Source organism: Camelus ferus, chromosome 25, assembly GCF_009834535.1.
Source record: "Camelus ferus isolate YT-003-E chromosome 25, BCGSAC_Cfer_1.0, whole genome shotgun sequence".
Classification (NCBI taxonomy): domain Eukaryota; kingdom Metazoa; phylum Chordata; class Mammalia; order Artiodactyla; family Camelidae; genus Camelus; species Camelus ferus.
The window spans coordinates 203,197-221,636 of NC_045720.1; the positions used below are offsets into that span (position 1 = coordinate 203,197).

At 55.5% G+C, this 18,440-nt stretch overlaps 1 protein-coding gene across 7 annotated transcripts; it reads left to right on the forward strand.

Annotated features, from left to right (window-relative positions):
* The first annotated feature begins 128 nt into the window (after positions 1-128).
* On the forward strand, positions 129-13,263 carry ZNF7 (zinc finger protein 7). 7 transcript variants are annotated; one of them, XM_032468250.1, is made up of 6 exons: positions 129-179; positions 596-1,051; positions 2,377-2,421; positions 2,773-2,899; positions 6,751-6,867; positions 8,247-13,263. In XM_032468250.1, the coding sequence occupies exons 1-6, from the start codon at positions 144-146 to the stop codon at positions 10,028-10,030; spliced, it is 2,565 nt and encodes an 854-aa protein (XP_032324141.1). In that variant the 5' UTR covers positions 129-143; the 3' UTR covers positions 10,031-13,263. The 7 variants fall into 7 exon arrangements, with proteins under 7 accessions (XP_032324141.1, XP_032324142.1, XP_032324145.1 ...); XM_032468251.1 differs by having other exon boundaries at positions 6,754-6,867; XM_032468254.1 differs by lacking the exon at positions 129-179 and having other exon boundaries at positions 960-1,051; positions 2,254-2,421.
* The last annotated feature ends 5,177 nt before the right edge of the window (positions 13,264-18,440 follow it).

The window sequence follows — 18,440 nt, forward strand, 5'->3', positions numbered from 1 at the left end:
GGCACAGAGCAAACCCTCAGGTGAAGACCTCCCAGGACCGGAGCCGCACGTGGAAGCTGACGAAGGCAGCGTCCTACCCAAGCCCCCAAAGACGAAGGCAGCGTCCTACCCAAGGCTTTTGCGGTGCTTTGGCCTGGCCCCTGATGGGGAGGCTCCTCCCGGGTCCCAAGGAACTCGGGGTGAGCCTGCCCCCACAGACAGGGTAGAGCCTGGATCTGGGAGAACACGCAGAACAGATTGCCCCGGGGTCCACACGAAGCTGGGGATGGTTGGGGTCGCAGAGAAGAGAAGCCCTGACCTGACTTCGGGGCGCGCCGCCCTTCGCTTGGGGTCCCATCCCACCCGGTCTCTCGGCAGGTTCTGGGCTGTCCTGCTCCCCGAACCCCGCGACCCTGGGACGCAGCCAGGGACCCCAGCCTGGCGTCCCGGGTGACGACCCTCCCCTGGGCTTCTCCGTCTCTCGGTGGTCCACAACCTTCCTGAGGGCCCTCCTAGCCTCATCTCTGGCCTGTCGGTGCCCTGTCCCAACTCTGCGGTGCCCTCGGCCTGGACCACTTGCTCCACCAGGCTCAGAACACCTGATCTTTCCACACAGCTTCTCTGCGCCGCCAGCTGGCTGCTGCCCCCGGGGCAAGGCCTGGATAGGGGAGTCTCCGTAGTCCTGGGGCCTGGAACGTGCCCAGCGGTTGCATTCAGCTACAGAGAAGCCCGGACACAGATCCCGGGACTGGTGACCCGAGGTGCGCGGGACCGGCCCGGGCGACCCTCAGGCTCTCTTTCGCTCCACCGGGATCCGCTCCTCCCCGTCCTGGGAGGAGAGAAACCACGCACCAGCCCCGGCTCCGCCGCCTCACTCCCCAGACGCGTCTTTTCCCGGACGATCTGGCCCCGCCGCCTGCCCACCGGGCTGCTGGGCTGGGAACCACCGAGTCGCCCGAGCCTCCGAACCGCCCAGAGCGGCCGGAAGTCTCCGGGACAGAGTGGGCGCGGGCGTTCGGGGCCCGTTTCCGGCGTCGTCGCGCGTGTGGAGCCTCGGGCGGCCCCGGGGCGGGTGAGTCCGAGCGACCCGCGCGGGTTAGGGCCTGGGCGGCCCACGTGCTCCTCGCCCTCGGGCGGAGTGGCTGCCGGCGGCCCCGCGCCCTCCCGCCTGCGACGCTGCGGGCCCCGCGCTGCTCGGGCCTCGGCGGGGAAGCGCGGGTGGCTCGGAGAGTCCGCGGGGGCGGTGGGCGAGCCGCGGCCGCCTGGGCCCGCGGAGGCGGGAGGCGGAGTCCGGCAGATCCGGCCGCGCGCCAGCCTCGTGGTCCTCCAGCCAGATCTAGGCCTGCCCCAGGGGATCCCCACCCCTGGCCCTCTCTTCCCCTCACTCACTGCCCCTCGAAGACCTAGACTTAGTGACAGTGACGAAAAGGGCTGTGCTTTGGGAGGGGGCGGGTCTTTATCTTCTCTGAATTCTGGCTGCTGCTCTGGGCCTGCAACTCGCAGCCGGGGACCCAGGATCCAGCACTGGCAGCCGCGGGCCTCCTGGTCAGGCCCAGATGGGGGCGCGCCTGACAGTGGTCACTGCTGCCTGGGTCAGCCTCCCTGTGCTCCCGGCCTGGGGCTTCTGCCTTCAAACCACTTTTTGAGACAACCCCCACCTCCAGGAACTCACTTCTCATTCTGACCTCCTAGGGGGATGCCTGGGGAGGGGGCCGAGTTTATGTACTGGGGATGGGAGGTGGGGTCCTGCATCCACTCTTCTTTCCCTGCAGTCCATCCTTCTGGTTCCTGTCCGCTCCAGCCTCCAGTGCATCATGCTTCCTCTTGCTGTCTGTGATCCAGCCCCTCTGGCTTACTCAGCCCATTCCTTCCTGCCTCGTGCCCTTTGCACAAGCTGTTCCTGCTGTCTAGGGTACCCTCTCCCACTCCCTTACCTTGCCTGAGTTAGCTTCTAGGGGAAGTGACCCATCAGACTAAATCAGCATTTCCTACTGTAAATGCTTTCAGAGTTCCTTGTACTTCCATGCTATTATCATGGTTGTAATTTGGCGTTTGTGTGTGTGATCGTTTAACTCTTTCCTCCACTAGACTGCTCTGTGAAGGCAGAGTCCTTGTGCATTGTTCACTCCTGAATTCCCATTGCTTAGTGGAGCATGTGGCAATCACCCATTATGTTTCTGTGGAGTGAGTCACACACGCCACACACTCTGAAAGATGAATGAAGCTTCGGGGGGCAGATACTCAAGTGCCATGGCCTCTTTGACCCTGCCCCAGGTCACTGCCAGAAAATATCTGGGGTTGGAGGTGAAGGATCTGAGAACACGGTACTCCCTCATCTAGCCTGGAAGTCAGCCTCTTACTCCAAGACCCTGATCTCACTCTCATAACTGCCAGCAGGTCTCTCGGCCTGGACGCGTGGATGACCGCACACCGAACCTCATGGTAGGAGTCTGACTTCCTTCATCCCCTCGCTTGTCCTGTGAGGACCCCTACCTCCTTCTCTGGGCACCCACCCTGTTCCTGGGCCTGGCCCCGGGCCCTTGCTCGGCTCCTTGTTTGGTCCTCGCCAGGCTCTGGTGTGCCCATGGCCACTCTGGGCCCAGCCTGAGGCCCCTGCAGAGAGTTGTAGATCAGCATGGTCTGCCCGCCCCCCGCCAGTACTGTCTATCCCCTTGATTTTAGAGCCACAGGGCCCAGTGACAGCCTCACCCAGCTTGTGCATGTGCCTGAGACGCCCCGTTAGGCAGCGCCAGTATGGGGCTGGCACCCATGGGCCCCGGTGTGTCCTTTCAGGAGGCTGTGACATTTGGCGATGTGGCTGTGCACTTCTCGCGGGAGGAGTGGCAGTGTCTGGACCCTGGCCAGAGGGCCCTCTACAAGGAAGTGATGCTGGAGAACCACAGCAGCGTGGCCGGACTAGGTGAGGCTTCACCTGGACTCCCTGTGCCGCACCATCAGTCAGTGTCCACCTAGCCAGGCCTCTGCTAGGGGCTGGGGATGTGGAGGCTGTATGGTCAAGCCCTCTCAGGCTAGACAGGGGCCTTGAACCTGTGAGTCTCTGTGGGTCAGAAGCTGACCCGGGAGGGTCTCGGTGAGCCAGGCAAGCTCTGAGCTTTGCGCACATCACGATTCAGTCCTCACTGTGTAGGTGGACTTCTGGGAGCTAACGAAGCCTCTTTTTTGCCTGGGTCAATAGATAAGCTTACTGTAAGAAACAGAATCCAAACAGAGTAAACAACAAAATGGAACTTATTGGCTCATGGGATCCAAGGAAATGGTTGTACAACTGAAGCCTGGGTGGCAGCAATGCCCCAGGGACCTCTATGTGGAGGCTGTTGCCTCCCCTCTCTCCTCCTGCCTGCCACCATCTTCCTCTCCCATCCCCCACCGCCATAGGCAGACGCTCCAGCGCACTTCAAGCCTGTCTCTCTTACTGTGCTACAAGCCCATGGCTTGGATTGTACCCTTGTGGGGGAGGGTGTGCCCCCGCTGTGCTGGCCCCACAGGGTCTTTAGCCCCATCACACATAGCACCTGGGCCACTGAGAGAGCACTGGGTGGGGGGCCAGGAGTGGGCTCGCGCAGCAGAGGGGTGGGACCAGGCCTGTCCCTCTCTGCTCTCCTGTAATCCACGCAGTAGAGCACTTGGTGAGCCTGCCTGCTGTGAACTTGCGGCTCTCTGATCAGTGCTCACCCCGAGCACCTCTTCCCTCTCATTAGCATTAGGCAAAGCCAGGTTTCTTCAGTAAAGTGCTCAAAGCTTTGGCCTGTTTTCTGCTGGGGTTACTGGGTCTTACTGGTTTGAATGTGTTTATTATTTCTGATTGCTGGCTTTCATTGAATCCGAGGTACTGTACGTTGTGAGACACGTCATTATCTTATGTATCAACAAGAAGTAGAATGCTGCTGATTATACTGCCGCACGACTTTTTCTTATTCCGTAAACATTTTTTATACTTTTTATGAGCGCTCTTAGACCCCCTTAGACGTGGCTTACCGTGCGCCAGTGAGCTAGAATGGGAAGGACAAGAGGAGAGAGTTGGCTTGGGTGTTGCTCATGTCCCCTCCTGTCTTCTGGTGCGTTGGTTTCTGTGTTCATGCTTTCACCTACTGGCGTCTGTGGGCCCTTGGGAGCCTGAGGGCTGAGCCTTTAAGTGTTGCTGGGTTTCCTCCCATCGGCAAGGCTGGTGCCCAACATTGGCGGCCGCTCCTTCTGTGTGGATCTGGTCGCCATGCCCGGCCTCCTGTCTTGTGCCTGGTTTGCACACGTGGGCCGATTTGCCAGAGACTGAACTGCAGTCCCTGGTCCGCAGCACTTTGCTTCTCCAGTCTTGGACGTGCACCCCGCTGCTCTTCCTCCACGGCCTCCTGCCTGTGCGGTCACTCCTGCAGAGAGCAGGACAGTGCTGTGACTTGCCACCGTGCCTGTATGCATGCAGTCGCTTCAGCTGTCACCGCCCCCAGCCGAGGACAGCAGGTCCCAGGTGTGACCCACGTTCAGACGTGCACGTGCTCTTTAGGCCGATGTTAGGCTACATCCTGTGTGGTGACACCACACAGGTGTTGTGCTTTGTAATTATCTTTCCCATTCTTTCGTGTTTGCTCACTCTGAGGTCAATTAAATCAGTTTTTGCCTTACGAGTTGTACCTTTGAAGCTCTTTCTTACTCCAAAGTCACAGAGACGGCCTGCAGTTCTTCATGTGGATTTGGTAGTTCATCTGTCTCGTTTAGGTCTGGGCTCCACATTTGTGTGTAATTAAGTAAAATCCTTTTCTCTGTACACACACACAGCCGTTTTCCCAGCACTACACTGTCCACTCTTCCTGGCTGATTGCGGAGCTGCCCTGACGGTGTGTTTCGAGCTTGGGTCTCTCTGGGCCAGCTCGCTGTTTTTTATTTGGTTGTTTTATCATCATTGTTCTTTTTTGCTTTGACTCTGCAGTTTTAACACCTGGCGGGCAGCTCTCTTTATCCTTTTTAAAGTTTCCCTTACCTACTCAAGGCCGGCAGGGTAGTTGCTTCATGTAAGTCTAGAATGAGTGAGAGTTCCTCAGAAATTGGGAATGGTTTGAATTTGCAGATAGCATGAAGGGAGCTGGCACCTTTCTGTTAACTGTTCCCATCGAGGATCGTGGAATGGTCTCCATTATCTCACTTACTGTGTTAGAGGCTTGGAATTTTCTCCCGAGTGGTCTCATGTTTGATTCTTTAGGTTGTTTTGTGACTGTATCATTTTTATGTTACCATGTTTCTAGCCGGTTACTGCTGGTTTTGGAGGTAGATCTTGTGTTTGGCCACCGAGTCGGGTCTCTGCTTTTTCTGGTGTCATGTTCTAGGAGAGCTTGCCAACGAGACCTGGGTGTTCTCCCTCCTGTCCCCACGTGTCCTGATGGCTGGCGATGGCCAGAGTACCAGTGCCCTTAGGACTTCTGCGTACATGCTTGTTTTGTTCTGATTTTAAAGGCAATGAATGCATCTGACTAAGAACAGAAGTTGGCTAAGGAGTTTTGTTTTTAATCATATGAGTGTATTGAATTTTGTCTTTTTTAGTTTTTGTACAAATTGATCTATTCATTCAGATTTTCAATTTGGGGGTCATGTGTTTGTTTGTAATACTCTTCATTTTTAATCTCTGTTGTGTTTGTATTTGTTTCCCTTGTTTATTTTATTTTTTGGCAGCATCTTTTCACCATGTTGACCTTGATCAGTTTTGCCACAAGGCTACTGTGTTCCTCTTTTCAAAGAACCAGCTTTTGGGTTGTTTTTGGTTTTTTTTTTTTGGCAGGGATTTTGTTTCCAACTCCTTGAATGTAATGTCTGCCTTTTTTATGTTTACCATTCTTGTTTCTAGTAAATGCATTTAAAAATAGAAAATTCTGTCTGTGAGTACCGCTTCAGCCGCTTCCTACAAACTTTGACTCATAGTCATTTGTTATTCAGTGTCCAAGGGGCTGACAGGTTTGTGCCCCTGTTGGGACTGCTGGCACGTCTAGTTGGCGTTTGCACTGGGCACGGTCGGTGGTATTGTTCTGTGGCCTGTGCTCTGACTCCCTCTGTGGCTGGCCCGGGGTGAATGGTCCATGTGTGCTTGGCAAGAACACCTGTTTCCTGTTGAGCGTGGGGTCCTGCCGTCACCTGAGGCCTTCGACCGAGGATCTCTGCCTGCCTTTCCTACCCCACGGCCTGAGGGAAACCTGAGGGGAGCCCAGCCAGAGGGATGGGCCAGGAGCACACCACACAACCTCCCCACACGTGGGGACGGCAGCCCCAGAAGGCCAGTGCCAGGTGGGTGCCCGGGATCTGCACCCCTCCCCTGACTGCTGACGCCCCAAGGGCTTCGTGTGAGGACTTGAGGCTGGGGCTGCCAACTGAAGACTGGCCTTTCTCACCTTCTGATTTAACATCTGTTTTGGTTGTTGGTTTGTTGTTGTTTGTCTCGTTTCTTAACCACTCCTACCTCCTCTGCGCTGAGGGACTGCCTGTCTCTGCCGAGGGAAGTGCTGGCAGTGCCTGGGGCAGAGCTGGCCTGTACTTTGCAGACAGGGTTCCCTGGGGATCCTGGCCTTCCTGCAGATGGAGACAGGGACAGGGTGGGAGTCCCGGCATTCCTCTGTGTCCAGATCCGACAAGAAGGGCCCCTGTGCCCAGACCTCACCCACAATAGGCGTTCAGCAGCCCCCGGCTCCTTTCCTTCTGGGATCCAGGGAAGGCTGAGCCCCACCCTGCACTCCTGCCACACTGATGCCGTCTCCTCCTCTGCCGCCCCCACAGCAGGATTCCTGGTCTTCAAGCCTGAGCTGATTTCCCGGCTGGAACAGGGACAGGAGCCCTGGGTCCTCGACCTGCAGGGAGCAGAGGGGAGAGAGGCAACGAGGGCCTCCCAGACAGGTGAGGCTCGGGCCTGTGGTGGGGAGGCTTCCAGGCACAGGTGAGGAGGAGTCCGGAGCGCCCGTGCCCACGAGGGCTGCAGGTTGGAGGCTAGAGGCAGACCCCTGGGAGTGGCCACGCCTGCAGCTGGGAAACCATGGGCTCGGCTCGGAGGTGTGGGCAGTCATGGAGGGGCTCAGGAGAGGCTGAGCTACAGAAAAGCAAGAACATAAAGCACCTGTGATTATGGCAAAAAGTTTGTTACTGAAACGCGTTGTGTTCAGTTTCTACTTTTTCTAATGCTCTTTTTTTTCAACTAATACTCTTATTACGCAAAGGTACAAACGTGTGGACCCAAGGGAGGCACTAAGCTTGGCTCTGAGTGTCTCTGAGACAGTTTCCTGCTTCTGCCAGCAGCTCCCTCCAGAGCTTCCTAGGGGCTTGAGTGATTCCAGCCTCCCAGACCAGGCTCCAGGGCTGGGTTAGGGTTCTGGGACTGCTATAACAAAACACCACCAACTGGAGGCTTTAAACAGCAGAGATTTTTGGCTTCTCTGTCCTAGAGGCCAGATGTCCAAAATCAAGGCCTTGGCAGGGTCGTGTCCCCTCTGAAACCTGTAAGGTAGGAGCCTTCCTGCCTCTTCCAGCTCCTGGTGTCCCTATATATTCCTTGTCTGGCGGCCACATCAGTCCTCCATGTGGACAGCAGGCAGGGGTAGGCGGTCCCTCCAGAAATCCACGGGAAGGTGGAGCCAGTATGTCCACCTGGAAGCTGAGGGGCCGACCAGCAAGGGGGCATGGTCAGGTGGGAGTTGGAGTGGCTTGGTGGCAGCTGGAGAATGCAGAGTTCAGGCCTGAGGTCCAGCTTAGAACCCCACCCAGTGGACAGCCCGATGCCCAGCCATCTTGGGCTCACCCCCGTGTGCCCCTCAGCAGCTCTTGTGCCTCATTTTTCTCGGTACCTAACGTCCTTCTGTTTGTAGTGTTCAGTCCCTCTTTCTTCCTCACTCTACCTCCTCTGGAACCAGGAGCCTCTGACCTCTCAGCCTAACCCTGCCTCTCACTAACCCTGCCACCCTCTCAGGCTCACTTTGGATTTTTTTCATACTGGTTCCCTGTAGGATGACACGCCCTCCTCGTGTGGGGGTGGCTCTTTGCACTCTGCCATGCACACAGTAGCTGAATGAATTCATAAGGTAAAACAGCATGAATGAAACCAAATTTTGAGAACTCTCAGAGGCACTGACTTGTGTCACCTTCCCACGTGGGGTGTCTCCATGCTCAGTGCGTCCTGTCCTGGTGGGGCTCAGTCCCAGGGAAGATCTGCACCCCAACCCCAGTCTTTGTCCTCTCTCTGAGCACGGGGCATGCGGAGCAGTTTTATCTCCTGCTTATTTCAGGTTCCACGATTGGGACTGATGGAGAGCAGGCCTGTGAGGACGTGGATGTTGTCAAATCAGGATCCCATATGGCAAGGGTAAGAACTCCTCCGCAGGATTTTCCTCAGAGTCCTGGCTTTGGAGGCACCTCTGATTCAGAGGTCTGGTCAGAGAGTCAGCCAGGCTCCCGCTTCCAGAAGAGCTGCTTGAACACGGGGACTGTGGTTCCCAGGAAGACCTTTGTCCAGGAGGAGGCCCAGGGGTATGATGGGCTGGGCAGCAGCACCCACCTGAACTGTCAGCCTGATAAAAGTCAGGGGTCCTCCCGAAGGTGCAGCATGTGTGGCAGGAGGTTCAGAGCTGCTTCAGGTGTTGCTCTGCATCAGGAAATTAACACACAGAAGAGATCTAACCCATGTCAAGAGTGCCAGAAAAAATCATCTGATTGCTCACAGGGGAGACATCAAAGTAACTTGCATGGAGAGAAGCCATATGAATGTGAGGAGTGTGGGAAAGCTTTCCGGCTGTGCTCACAGCTTAGTCAGCATCAGAGAATCCACACTGGAGAGAAGCCATTCAAATGCACTGAGTGTGGAAAAGCCTTTCGCCTGAGCTCAAAACTTATTCAGCATCAGAGAATTCACACTGGAGAGAAGCCCTACAGGTGTGAGGAATGTGGAAAAGCCTTTGGTCAGAGCTCTAGCCTCATCCACCATCAGAGGGTCCACACGGGAGAGAGGCCCTATGGCTGCCGGGAGTGTGGGAAGGCCTTCAGCCAGCAGTCTCAGCTGGTCAGGCACCAGAGGACTCACACGGGAGAGAAGCCCTACCCATGCCGGGAGTGCGGGAAGGCCTTCAGCCAGAGCTCAACCCTAGCTCAGCACCAGCGGATGCACGCTGGGGAGAAACTGCAACTGCCAAGAACCCCGGATGGTCCCAGCCTCCTTGCGCCTCAGAGGACCCACGCTACAGAGAAACCATTTAAGTGTGGCGAGTGTGGGAAGGCTTTCAGGTGGGTCTCCCGCCTTAGTCAGCATCAGCTGACTCACACCGGAGAGAAACCCTACAAATGCAACAAGTGTTCGAAAGCCTTTGGTTGTAGCTCACGGCTTATTCGCCACCAGAGAACTCACACTGGAGAAAAACCATTTAAATGTGAAGAATGTGGGAAAGGCTTTGTCCAGGGCTCACACCTCATTCAGCATCAGAGAATCCACACTGGAGAGAAGCCCTATGAGTGCAGTGAGTGCGGGAAGGCCTTCAGCCAGAGCTCCAGCCTCATCTACCATCAGAGAATCCACAAAGGGGAGAAGCCCTATGAGTGCCTCGAGTGTGGAAAAGCCTTCAGTATGAGCACACAGCTCACGATCCATCAAAGGGTTCACACCGGGGAGAGGCCCTATAAGTGCAGCGAATGTGGGAAAGCCTTCAGTCAAAACTCCACCCTTTTCCAGCACCAGATCATTCACGCGGGAGTGAAGCCCTACGGTTGCAGTGAGTGCGGGAAGGCCTTCAGCCGGAGCTCCTACCTCATCGAGCACCAGCGCATCCACACTCGGGCCCAGTGGTATCATGAGTACGGGAATGCCCTGGAGGGGCCTAACCACGTAAGCCGTAAGAAGGTTAATACTGCCAAGAAACTGCATAAATGTAGTGAATGTGAGAAAATATTCAGGTGGCGCTCACATCTAATCATACATCAGAGAATTCACACTGGAGAGAAACCTTATAAATGTAATGAATGTGGCAAAGCTTTTAATCGCAGCTCAAGGCTTACTCAGCATCAGAAAATTCACATGGGATAGACCTCTCACCTTTGCAAATGTGTCTAAATGTGATTATACATACAGCCTTAACTTACTTTACGTGGGATCATTTGTCCTGACGGTTCAGAATGCTGGGAACAAGCCAGACTTGCTCTCTTAGGAAAGGGAATGTCCATCCAGATTCGTACAAGCTGTGTGTTTATTGCTGGCATGCCTGACCTCACCGCCTTCAGTAAAGCCTGTGTCCCTCACATCCGGGTGCGCACGTGCCGCATCTTGAGTTCACAGTGGACGAGGAAGAGGCATGAGGAAAGCCCCGTGAGAAGTTAGCCAGAATGTCTTCCTTAAGCACTGCTCGCTCAGACTGCCCTCAGCAGCTTGTGTTAGCAGCAGTGCACAGGGTGCTAAACTCCTTTCTCCGCCTCCTTTGAGTCTCATCCCCCAGCAGAGCAGCCCAGGGGGAGGCCAGCCAGCGCAGCTGCCTTTGATGGAGCGAGACCTGCGGAGCAGCACCTGGGCTGGGGACAGGGCCATCCGCCCTCCCCAAATCCAGGGCCTAGCTGCCCATCTGAGCAGGAGTTAAATGGGCAGCCCCTTGCATCACATAGCCTCTGCCATCCCAGCCCCACAGGAGCCTCGCGTCCGCCCAGGGTTGCCTCTCAGAGGCCAGGACGTGGATTGTTTATTGCTGCTGACCGGACTTCCTCAGAGCTCCAGCCGCCAGAGCTGGGAGGTGTGCAGGCAGACACGGGAGCCTGCACCTTTTCTCGGAGGCGGCGGTAGGTGGAGGCAACCGCTCACCAGGCGTCGGCATGGGCGCGAGGGTCCCCCGCAGGCTTCCAGGAGCACCAGGTGTACATCAGCCGGGAAACAGCTTTTGCCGTGAACAAGACCAAGCCCCTCCATGGGGAGCCAGCGGGGTGGGGGCATCGCCTCATCTCCAGGTTTTCTCTGCCCGCACAGCCTGGAGAAACGACCTGGGTACAGGGTTCAGGGCCACGTGGCCTCCTTGGCACGCACGGTAAGAATGTGCAGGGAAGACCTCTGCTCTATCAGCTGCTCTGGTTAATCTGCCTCATGGGCTGGGACCATGCAGAGCCTCACGGGCGATCTAATTAAGGCTCCAAGCCACAGGATGAGCTGCCCTGCAGCACTGACTCCAGCCCTTCCCCGGGGTCCTGGACTCACCAGCTGAGGCTTGGGACCAGGAGTCTTATTTGGACAGGCTGTAACCCTGAGGGGCGAAGGTCACTTCAGGATCTATTGCAACACTGTTTGGGTCACTGTCACGTTGGTTTGGTTAAGCCCACGGGCAGGTCCTCAGAACACTGCAGCCTCGATCACTGTGTGTGGCGTGGCCCAAAAGCAGCCTGTGGGTTTGTATCACGTGAAACAGGTGCTGCTCCCTGTGTGCCTGGATGTGTGTGGGGGGGGTGTCTGGAGCTCTCTGGTTGTGTTGGAACAGCAGAGTTCAGGATGGTCGAGTCCACGTGAGTTTGTGTTTGGTGTGTGGGCAGGGACGCCAACTCTGAAGCGGGTCAGCCAGATTGCCAGCTGCTGCTGCTTAGCCTGGCACTAGGATGCTGGTTCCCAGGCTGCAGCACCATTTCTTGGGATGAGGACTGACCCCCAACCTGCACCTGCACCTTCGGAGGAGTTCCCTCCCTGGGTGCGAGGCACCGCGAAACAGATCAGTGTGCCCACTTGAGTAGCTGTGACCCTGTCTCCCTGGCCACCCCTGCTCCACCCAGAACTTGCGTCCAGAGGGTCAGCGCACAAGGTCCCGGGATGTCTACAGACTCTGCAGAGACTGGGGACCTCCTGTCTCCGCCATGGCTGCTGTGCTCAGCCAGGTGGTGGACAGGTGGGCACATCTGAGTGGCCGCAAGTACTTTAGGCTTATGAGCCACCCCAAAATGGGACAAGAGTCAAGGTCCTGGGTGGACCTGCCACATGCCTGCCGTCCACTGGCACCTGGCACTGGCCTGTGCTGGCAGGACCTCCTGAGGCCCTACCCCCTCGCCACCTCCCGGCCCGTGCACCCTCAGAAGGCGGTCTGTCACTGGATGCACTGTCCCCACAAGGGAATCGCCTCCTCCTGGCCACTACCTGGTAATGACAGAGAGGAGGAGGGTTGCCTGGACCCCCTATTCTGCCCTGAGAAGGATGTTTCTCTTTCCCCTGGCAGCACCTGCGGGCCGCCCCAAAGAGGCCTTAAGTCTCCTTCAGGTCCTGGATTCTCTGCACTCACACAGCCTAAGTCTGGGACTGGCCGACTGCAGCCTGGGGGCCAAACAGTCCGCCACCTGCTTTGTGAGGCCGGGTACAGTCACCAGCTGAGGCCAGCAGTCTGGGCCGCCCTAAAGCCAGTCAGTCCTGTAAGTGCGCCCATCCAAGAAAACGGGCTTTCCCCAGCAGGGCGGCTGCTTCCGCTGCAGCCAGTGCCACAGTGTCCTCGCTTTGCTTCAAGGTCTGTTGGGAGGGCGCTCCTTATCACTCTGCCCACTTCCCACCCATTTGCTCAAGTGAATGTCAGCATTTCAGTGAAATCTGGCTTGCCTTTGACAGACCTGAGAGCCAAGAGTGGTTTGTACGGTTTTAAGCAGGTGGGGGAGAAGATGACTGTTTTGCAACCCTTGAAAATTACACTGAAACCGGGCTTCACGTAACCAGGTAAAGGTCCCTGGGGCGCAGCTGGCCCAGGGGTTTGCGAGCTGCCTCTGGCAACAGGCCACGTCACCACCCTGGCTGGCCCTGCCTCCTTAACTTGGGTCAAAATTTCATGCCTCTAGGCTTTGAGGGATTCTTTTCCCTCTCAGTTCTCAGTGTGGTTTGTGCATTGAAATGTCCCAGTACAGCCAAGAATCCAATGGAAGTAAAGCTGAAGTCCTGCACTCCAGTCTGGAATATCGGCTGCACTAGTATGCCGGGGCAGGGGATGGCCCTTCCTTAGCTCATCTGTGTGAAGGCGCCCGGTATTTGTGTGCCAGTTGGTGAGCTGTGAATTCAAGCCCTGCACGGGTTTAAGATCCCGGCACACACGTGGGGCGTGCTGGTCCCTCTGCAGAGGGAGAGGAGAGGGCTCCGTGCCAGGTGGGGCACGTTCTGGAATATTCTGTTCTACTTGGAAGCTATATTTCCCAATTTGGGCTTCAGTAAATGCAACAATAAACTCCTTTTAAGAATTTCCTGAATTCTTTCAGAGTAGATTTTTAAATACTTTAGCTTTCTCTTTTGGAGACAATAAATTAAACCCATAATTTTAACCTGAAGTTGCTTTTTATCTCATTACCAGATTAAGCTTTGACTTATGACATTTTGGGGTTCCTGGAAGCTTCACAAACACAGTGGTGGTGGGGTGTGTGCAGAGCCCAGGTGATCTTTTACATCTTTATGTCCCCAGTGCATGTGGCTTGCACTCAGCCTGGAAAATGTTTGTTGAATGGGTGAATGATGCGTTGGGGCTTTAGAGCCCCACAGAAGAGAGAGTCTTCCAGCATCAAGAATTTCCACAGAGATCTAAATAAAGTCAATAAAACGGGAGTGGTTTTCCAGGAGCAAGGTCTTACTCAGGCCTGGGACGAAGGTGGGTGGGGCTGGCCCCTCGCCTCAAGTCCAGGTCCAGGGTGGAGGCTGACCACAGATGAAGGTGGACAGTCCCTCTACAGCCTGGGGGCACCTTGGCCACCCCAGCCTGGTGAGAGCCCTGCTGAGGGGTATGCAGCAGTTACAGCCACCGCCCACCCGCCACCTGGTTTTGTACGGCCCTGGTATTTAAATGGTTGAAACATAATTTTGTAACATGAAATTAAAACTTCAATGTCCATGAAACCTTTGTTGAAACAATGTGCCCATTTACTTAGATGTTGTCTCTGGCTGTGTTTGTGCAATGACAGCTGACAATCCTTAACGACCTGAAAAGCTAAACTACTCTGGCCCTTCAGAGAAAAGTTCACCAACCCCCGAGTTGAGGATGTAGGTGAGCAGCACCCCCGCTGGCCTGCCAGTCTGTGCCCCATGGCTGGAGAGATACCCTCCAGTTGGATGTTGTCTGTTGCCCCTGCTCCCATGGTCAGGCCAGAGCCGTGGGTGCGGCCTTCACCCTCTCTGTCCAGCCCTGCCTCGGGAGCCAGCAGTCCCAGGAACATCCTGCTCCCTACCTTCTGTGTCTCACCAGCTGTACTGGATGTCTTGTCACTGTCTGTGCCCCATGGCTGGAGAGATACCCTCCAGTTGGATGTTGTCTGTTGCCCCTGCTCCCATGGTCAGGCCAGAGCCGTGGGTGCGGCCTTCACCCTCTCTGTCCAGCCCTGCCTCGGGAGCCAGCAGTCCCAGGAACATCCTGCTCCCTACCTTCTGTGTCTCACCAGCTGTACTGGATGTCTTGTCACTGTGGCCTCCTTGTCCCTCAAGACAAAAGCACAGGGGCTCCAACACAAGGACAACCCAGAATTTGCAACATCAGACGTCAGGAACTCAGCCAAGGTCCCCGTACAAGTCTGTGCTCCCCTCTCCTGGCCGCAGGGGCTCTGCTAAACAGTTGGCAGGGCCACCAAGTCCAGTCTCCCAAGATGGAGAATGATGGAGCGTGGTGTTCTGACCCTGCAGTTCCTGACCAGTGTCCTGAAAAACCCAGACAGGGCCTCCGGGGGCAGAGGGGGAGCAGGGGAGCAACCATCCCGCCCTGACCCCTACTCACAGCAAGGGGCCTCCCAGAGTCTGCTGACCATCATCAGACCTCCCTCCAGAGGCGCAAGGAGCGGACTAGCAGGGAGGACACCCCAACGTAGCGGTGGAGACAGACAGCCAGAAGCTCTGGCAAGGCGCAGGAGGACAAGGGATCTCTGTGGCCTGGTGGGCAGGAGGGCGTGCAAACCTGGTGCTGACTGTCTGAGACTCAGCCAGCCCGTCTAGAAGCAGAAGAGCGCCCCCACCTCCGAGGACAGCCGAGAGGGTGAGGGGGCGTCCAAGCGGCAGCTCCGGCCTCCTCCCAGGGGTCCCTGGGGGAGGGGTCTGTGCGTGTCTCACGGATGCCAGCACCAGGGCCACCTGGGAGGTGCTGCTCCACTGCTGCCAGGTGCGGCTCGGCACCACAGAGTCTCAGGCGTTCGCTGGACTCATCCTGCGCAACAGAAGCCCCCAGGGTATGGCTTTCAACCCGGAATGTGTGTCCTTGGGCCAACAGCTGCTCAGGGTATATGAGGCCGCGTCGAGAGTCTCTGGAAGCCCCCAGGGACACTCACTGCCTCTCCTGCCACTCTCCGGGTTCACACGCCCACAAAGTCAGCAGATGCAGGCCAGGTGGGGAGGGAAGGCTCACGAACAGAACATCTGCCCCCCACATCAGCTGTGTGACGCTGGGCAAGACACAAACCTCTGCGCTTCCTCACCTGCGAAGTGGGGAGACCTGACGTGCTAACACGCGTGGTGGGGCTTAGACCTGCACCTGTAAACTTCCCTGCTCTCGGCTGCGTTGACAGGATCTGGCCTGCAGGGGGTGCCCGAGGACGTACTTTGGGTCAGTTTAGGAATAAGATCAAGGGCTTTAAAATACACATTTTTTTGCCTTTTAAACGCTATGCTAAGTGAAAGAAACCAACACAAAAGGCTACACCTTGTATGATTCAATGTAAAAAATGTTCACGTTCTGCCTCCTCTGTTCCTACCTCCAGTTTCAATATATAAAATCCTTTTACCATTAACATCGTGATTTTTTAATGGCAAAAAAAAGGGGGGAGGGGGCAGAAGCTTCTATGGAACTGAATGTTCGTGTGCCCCCCCCCCCCGAGTTCATGTGTTGAAACTAACTCCCAACGTGACTGTGACTGCGTTAGGAGGCTGAGCCTCTGGGAGCTGCTTAGGTCATGAGGGTTGCCAACGCCTGGTAAGAGGCCCCACAGAGCTCCCTCACCCCCTCCTCTATGAGGGGACACAGCGGGAAATCTGCAGCCAGGAAGAGGCCCGACCTGCTGGGTCCCTGATCTGGGATGTCCGGCCTCACAGTGAGAAGTAATCGTCTGCTGTTCTACAGGCTCCCCAGTGTGCAGTGTTTTGTTTGTTAAGCCCAAGAGAAACACCCACCAAGGACGCATGTTTTGCAGCCATTAGACACAACCGACCGTCGTGTTCAGGAAGAGGTGAAGAAAGAGCTGTTAACACACAGACGCGGCCTAAGTATGCCATCTTGTCAAGGTGGTTCCATGGATGTCTATGGGCAAAGGGGCTTTTCAATACTTTTTTAAAAAGTTTGTTTGTTTGCTTGTTTTTACTTTTTGGGTTTTTCCAAATGTATCACGAGTACATATTCCCTAAACATGCCTACAGGTCGAGAAAGAACTACACACCCAGAAAGCCCCCGTCACTGCTTGGGGCAGACGTGGTGCTCAGCTCACCTGTACACGCCCTCTGGGGGCAGCAGCGGCTGGCACCGCCCAGCCCCGCTCAGCCCCACTCCTGTCCTCAGGGAAGATGGGCCCAAGGACGCCAGCTGACCCTGAAGGAGACACAGGGGGTCTGCACCCCTTGGCTGAGCCCACTGAGGGTTCTACCTGGGGCCTGACCTCCACAACCCCCGCCCCAAGTGGGCGACAGTCCCCACCAAGGTCCTCAGCCTCTTCCTCCCGGGCCCTCAGCCCATACCTAACTTTCCATGAGACTATGGGCGTGTTCAGTAAAGAGCACCAAGCAAACACTGCTGCCCTTGACAGTCCTGGCACAAACCAGGGGCAGGAGAGGGCAATGCAGAAGGGAGGGGGTTCCAACACAGATGTGGCCAGATGCCAGGCGGGCACCCAGCTCATGAGCTTTTTTCAGAAGAAGTTCCTGCCTGCCACTTGGGCCTATTAATCCTACCAGATTTGTGACCTGGTTTCCCAGCAAAACAGACCACATAGGCAGGACCACCACCAGAGCAAAGACAGCCCAACAGCAAACAGCTGGCTAGAGACTAGAACCGCTCCCCCCAAGGTCTCTACCTAGGGTGCGGTTATGCTGGCGCATGGGGACCCTGGAGGCCTCAGGAGAGGCAAGTGCTACTGTCTCCCCACAGACTCCAACTGCTGCGGACTGAACTGTCCCCAACCCTCTCATGTTGAAGCCCTGGTCTGCAGTATGACTGTATTTAAAGACGGGCCCTTGAGGGAGGTGATTATGGTTAGATGAGGATGTAAGGGTGGGGCCCTGAGCCAACAGAATGGGTGCCCTCTCCCTGCCACACATGATCGCAGACACACGCGCGGGCACTGAGGCATGTCTGCAGGCCAGGAGAGAGGCCTCACCAGGACCTGACTGTGCTGGCACCCTGATCTCAGACATCCAGCCTCCAGAACCACGAGGAAGTAGATTTCTGTGTTTACGCCACTCAGACTATGGTATTTTGTTACAGCAGTTGGAGCTGCCTGAGACTCCACCCTAGAGGCACCCAGGAGAGGCCCCTCTCCCCTCTCTGCTGCTACTGCCAGCTCCACACTGGCAACAGCCTCTCCATGACTCCCAGTCCCCGCCCTGGTGCCCTACACCCTGCTATAAACACAGCATCCAATATGATCCTTTAAAAACAATTGTCACATCACATTCATTTCTCAGAATTGAGCCACAGTTCCCACAGAGGCCCTGGGGGCCTGCCCTGTGCCCTGCCCTCCCCTCCTCACTGCTGGGGCACCACAGGTGTTCCCTCGGCCCAGCCCCCGGTCCTCAGGCCCTCTGCTCCCTCACTTCCTTCAGGTCTTTGCTCAGACACCACATCCTCAAGGAGGCCCGCCCCACAACCCATCTTAAAATGACAGACCATATCCCATGTTCTTGGACTAGAAGAATTAATATTGTTAAAATGGCCATACTGCCTAAAGCAATCTACAGATCTAATGCAATCCCTATCAAATTACCCAGGACATTTTTCACAGGATTAGAACAAATAATCCTAAAATTTATATGGAACCATAGAAGACCCAGAACTGCCAAAGCATTACTGAAGAAAAAGAATGAAGCTGGAGGAATAACCCTCCCAGACTTCAGACAATACTACAGAGCTACAGTAATCAAAACAGCATGATATTGGTCCAAAAAGAGCCATATGGATCAATGGAGCAGAGTAGAGAGCCCAGAAATAAACCCACAAACTTTTGGCCAATTAATCTTTGACAAAGGAGGCAAGCATATACAACAGAAAAGAGACAGTCTCTTCAGCAAATGGTGTTGGGAAACTGGACAGCTGCATGTAAATCAATGAAGTTAGAACACTCCCTCACACCACACACAAAAATAAACTCAAAATGGCTTAAAGACTTAATCATAAGACAAGACACTATAAACCTCTTAGAAGAAAACAAAAGCAAAACATTCTCTGACATAAATCTTAGCAATGTTCTCCTAGGGCAGTCTACCCAAGCAATAGAAATAAAAACAAAAATAAACAAATGGGGCCTAATTAAACTTACAAGCTTTTGCACAG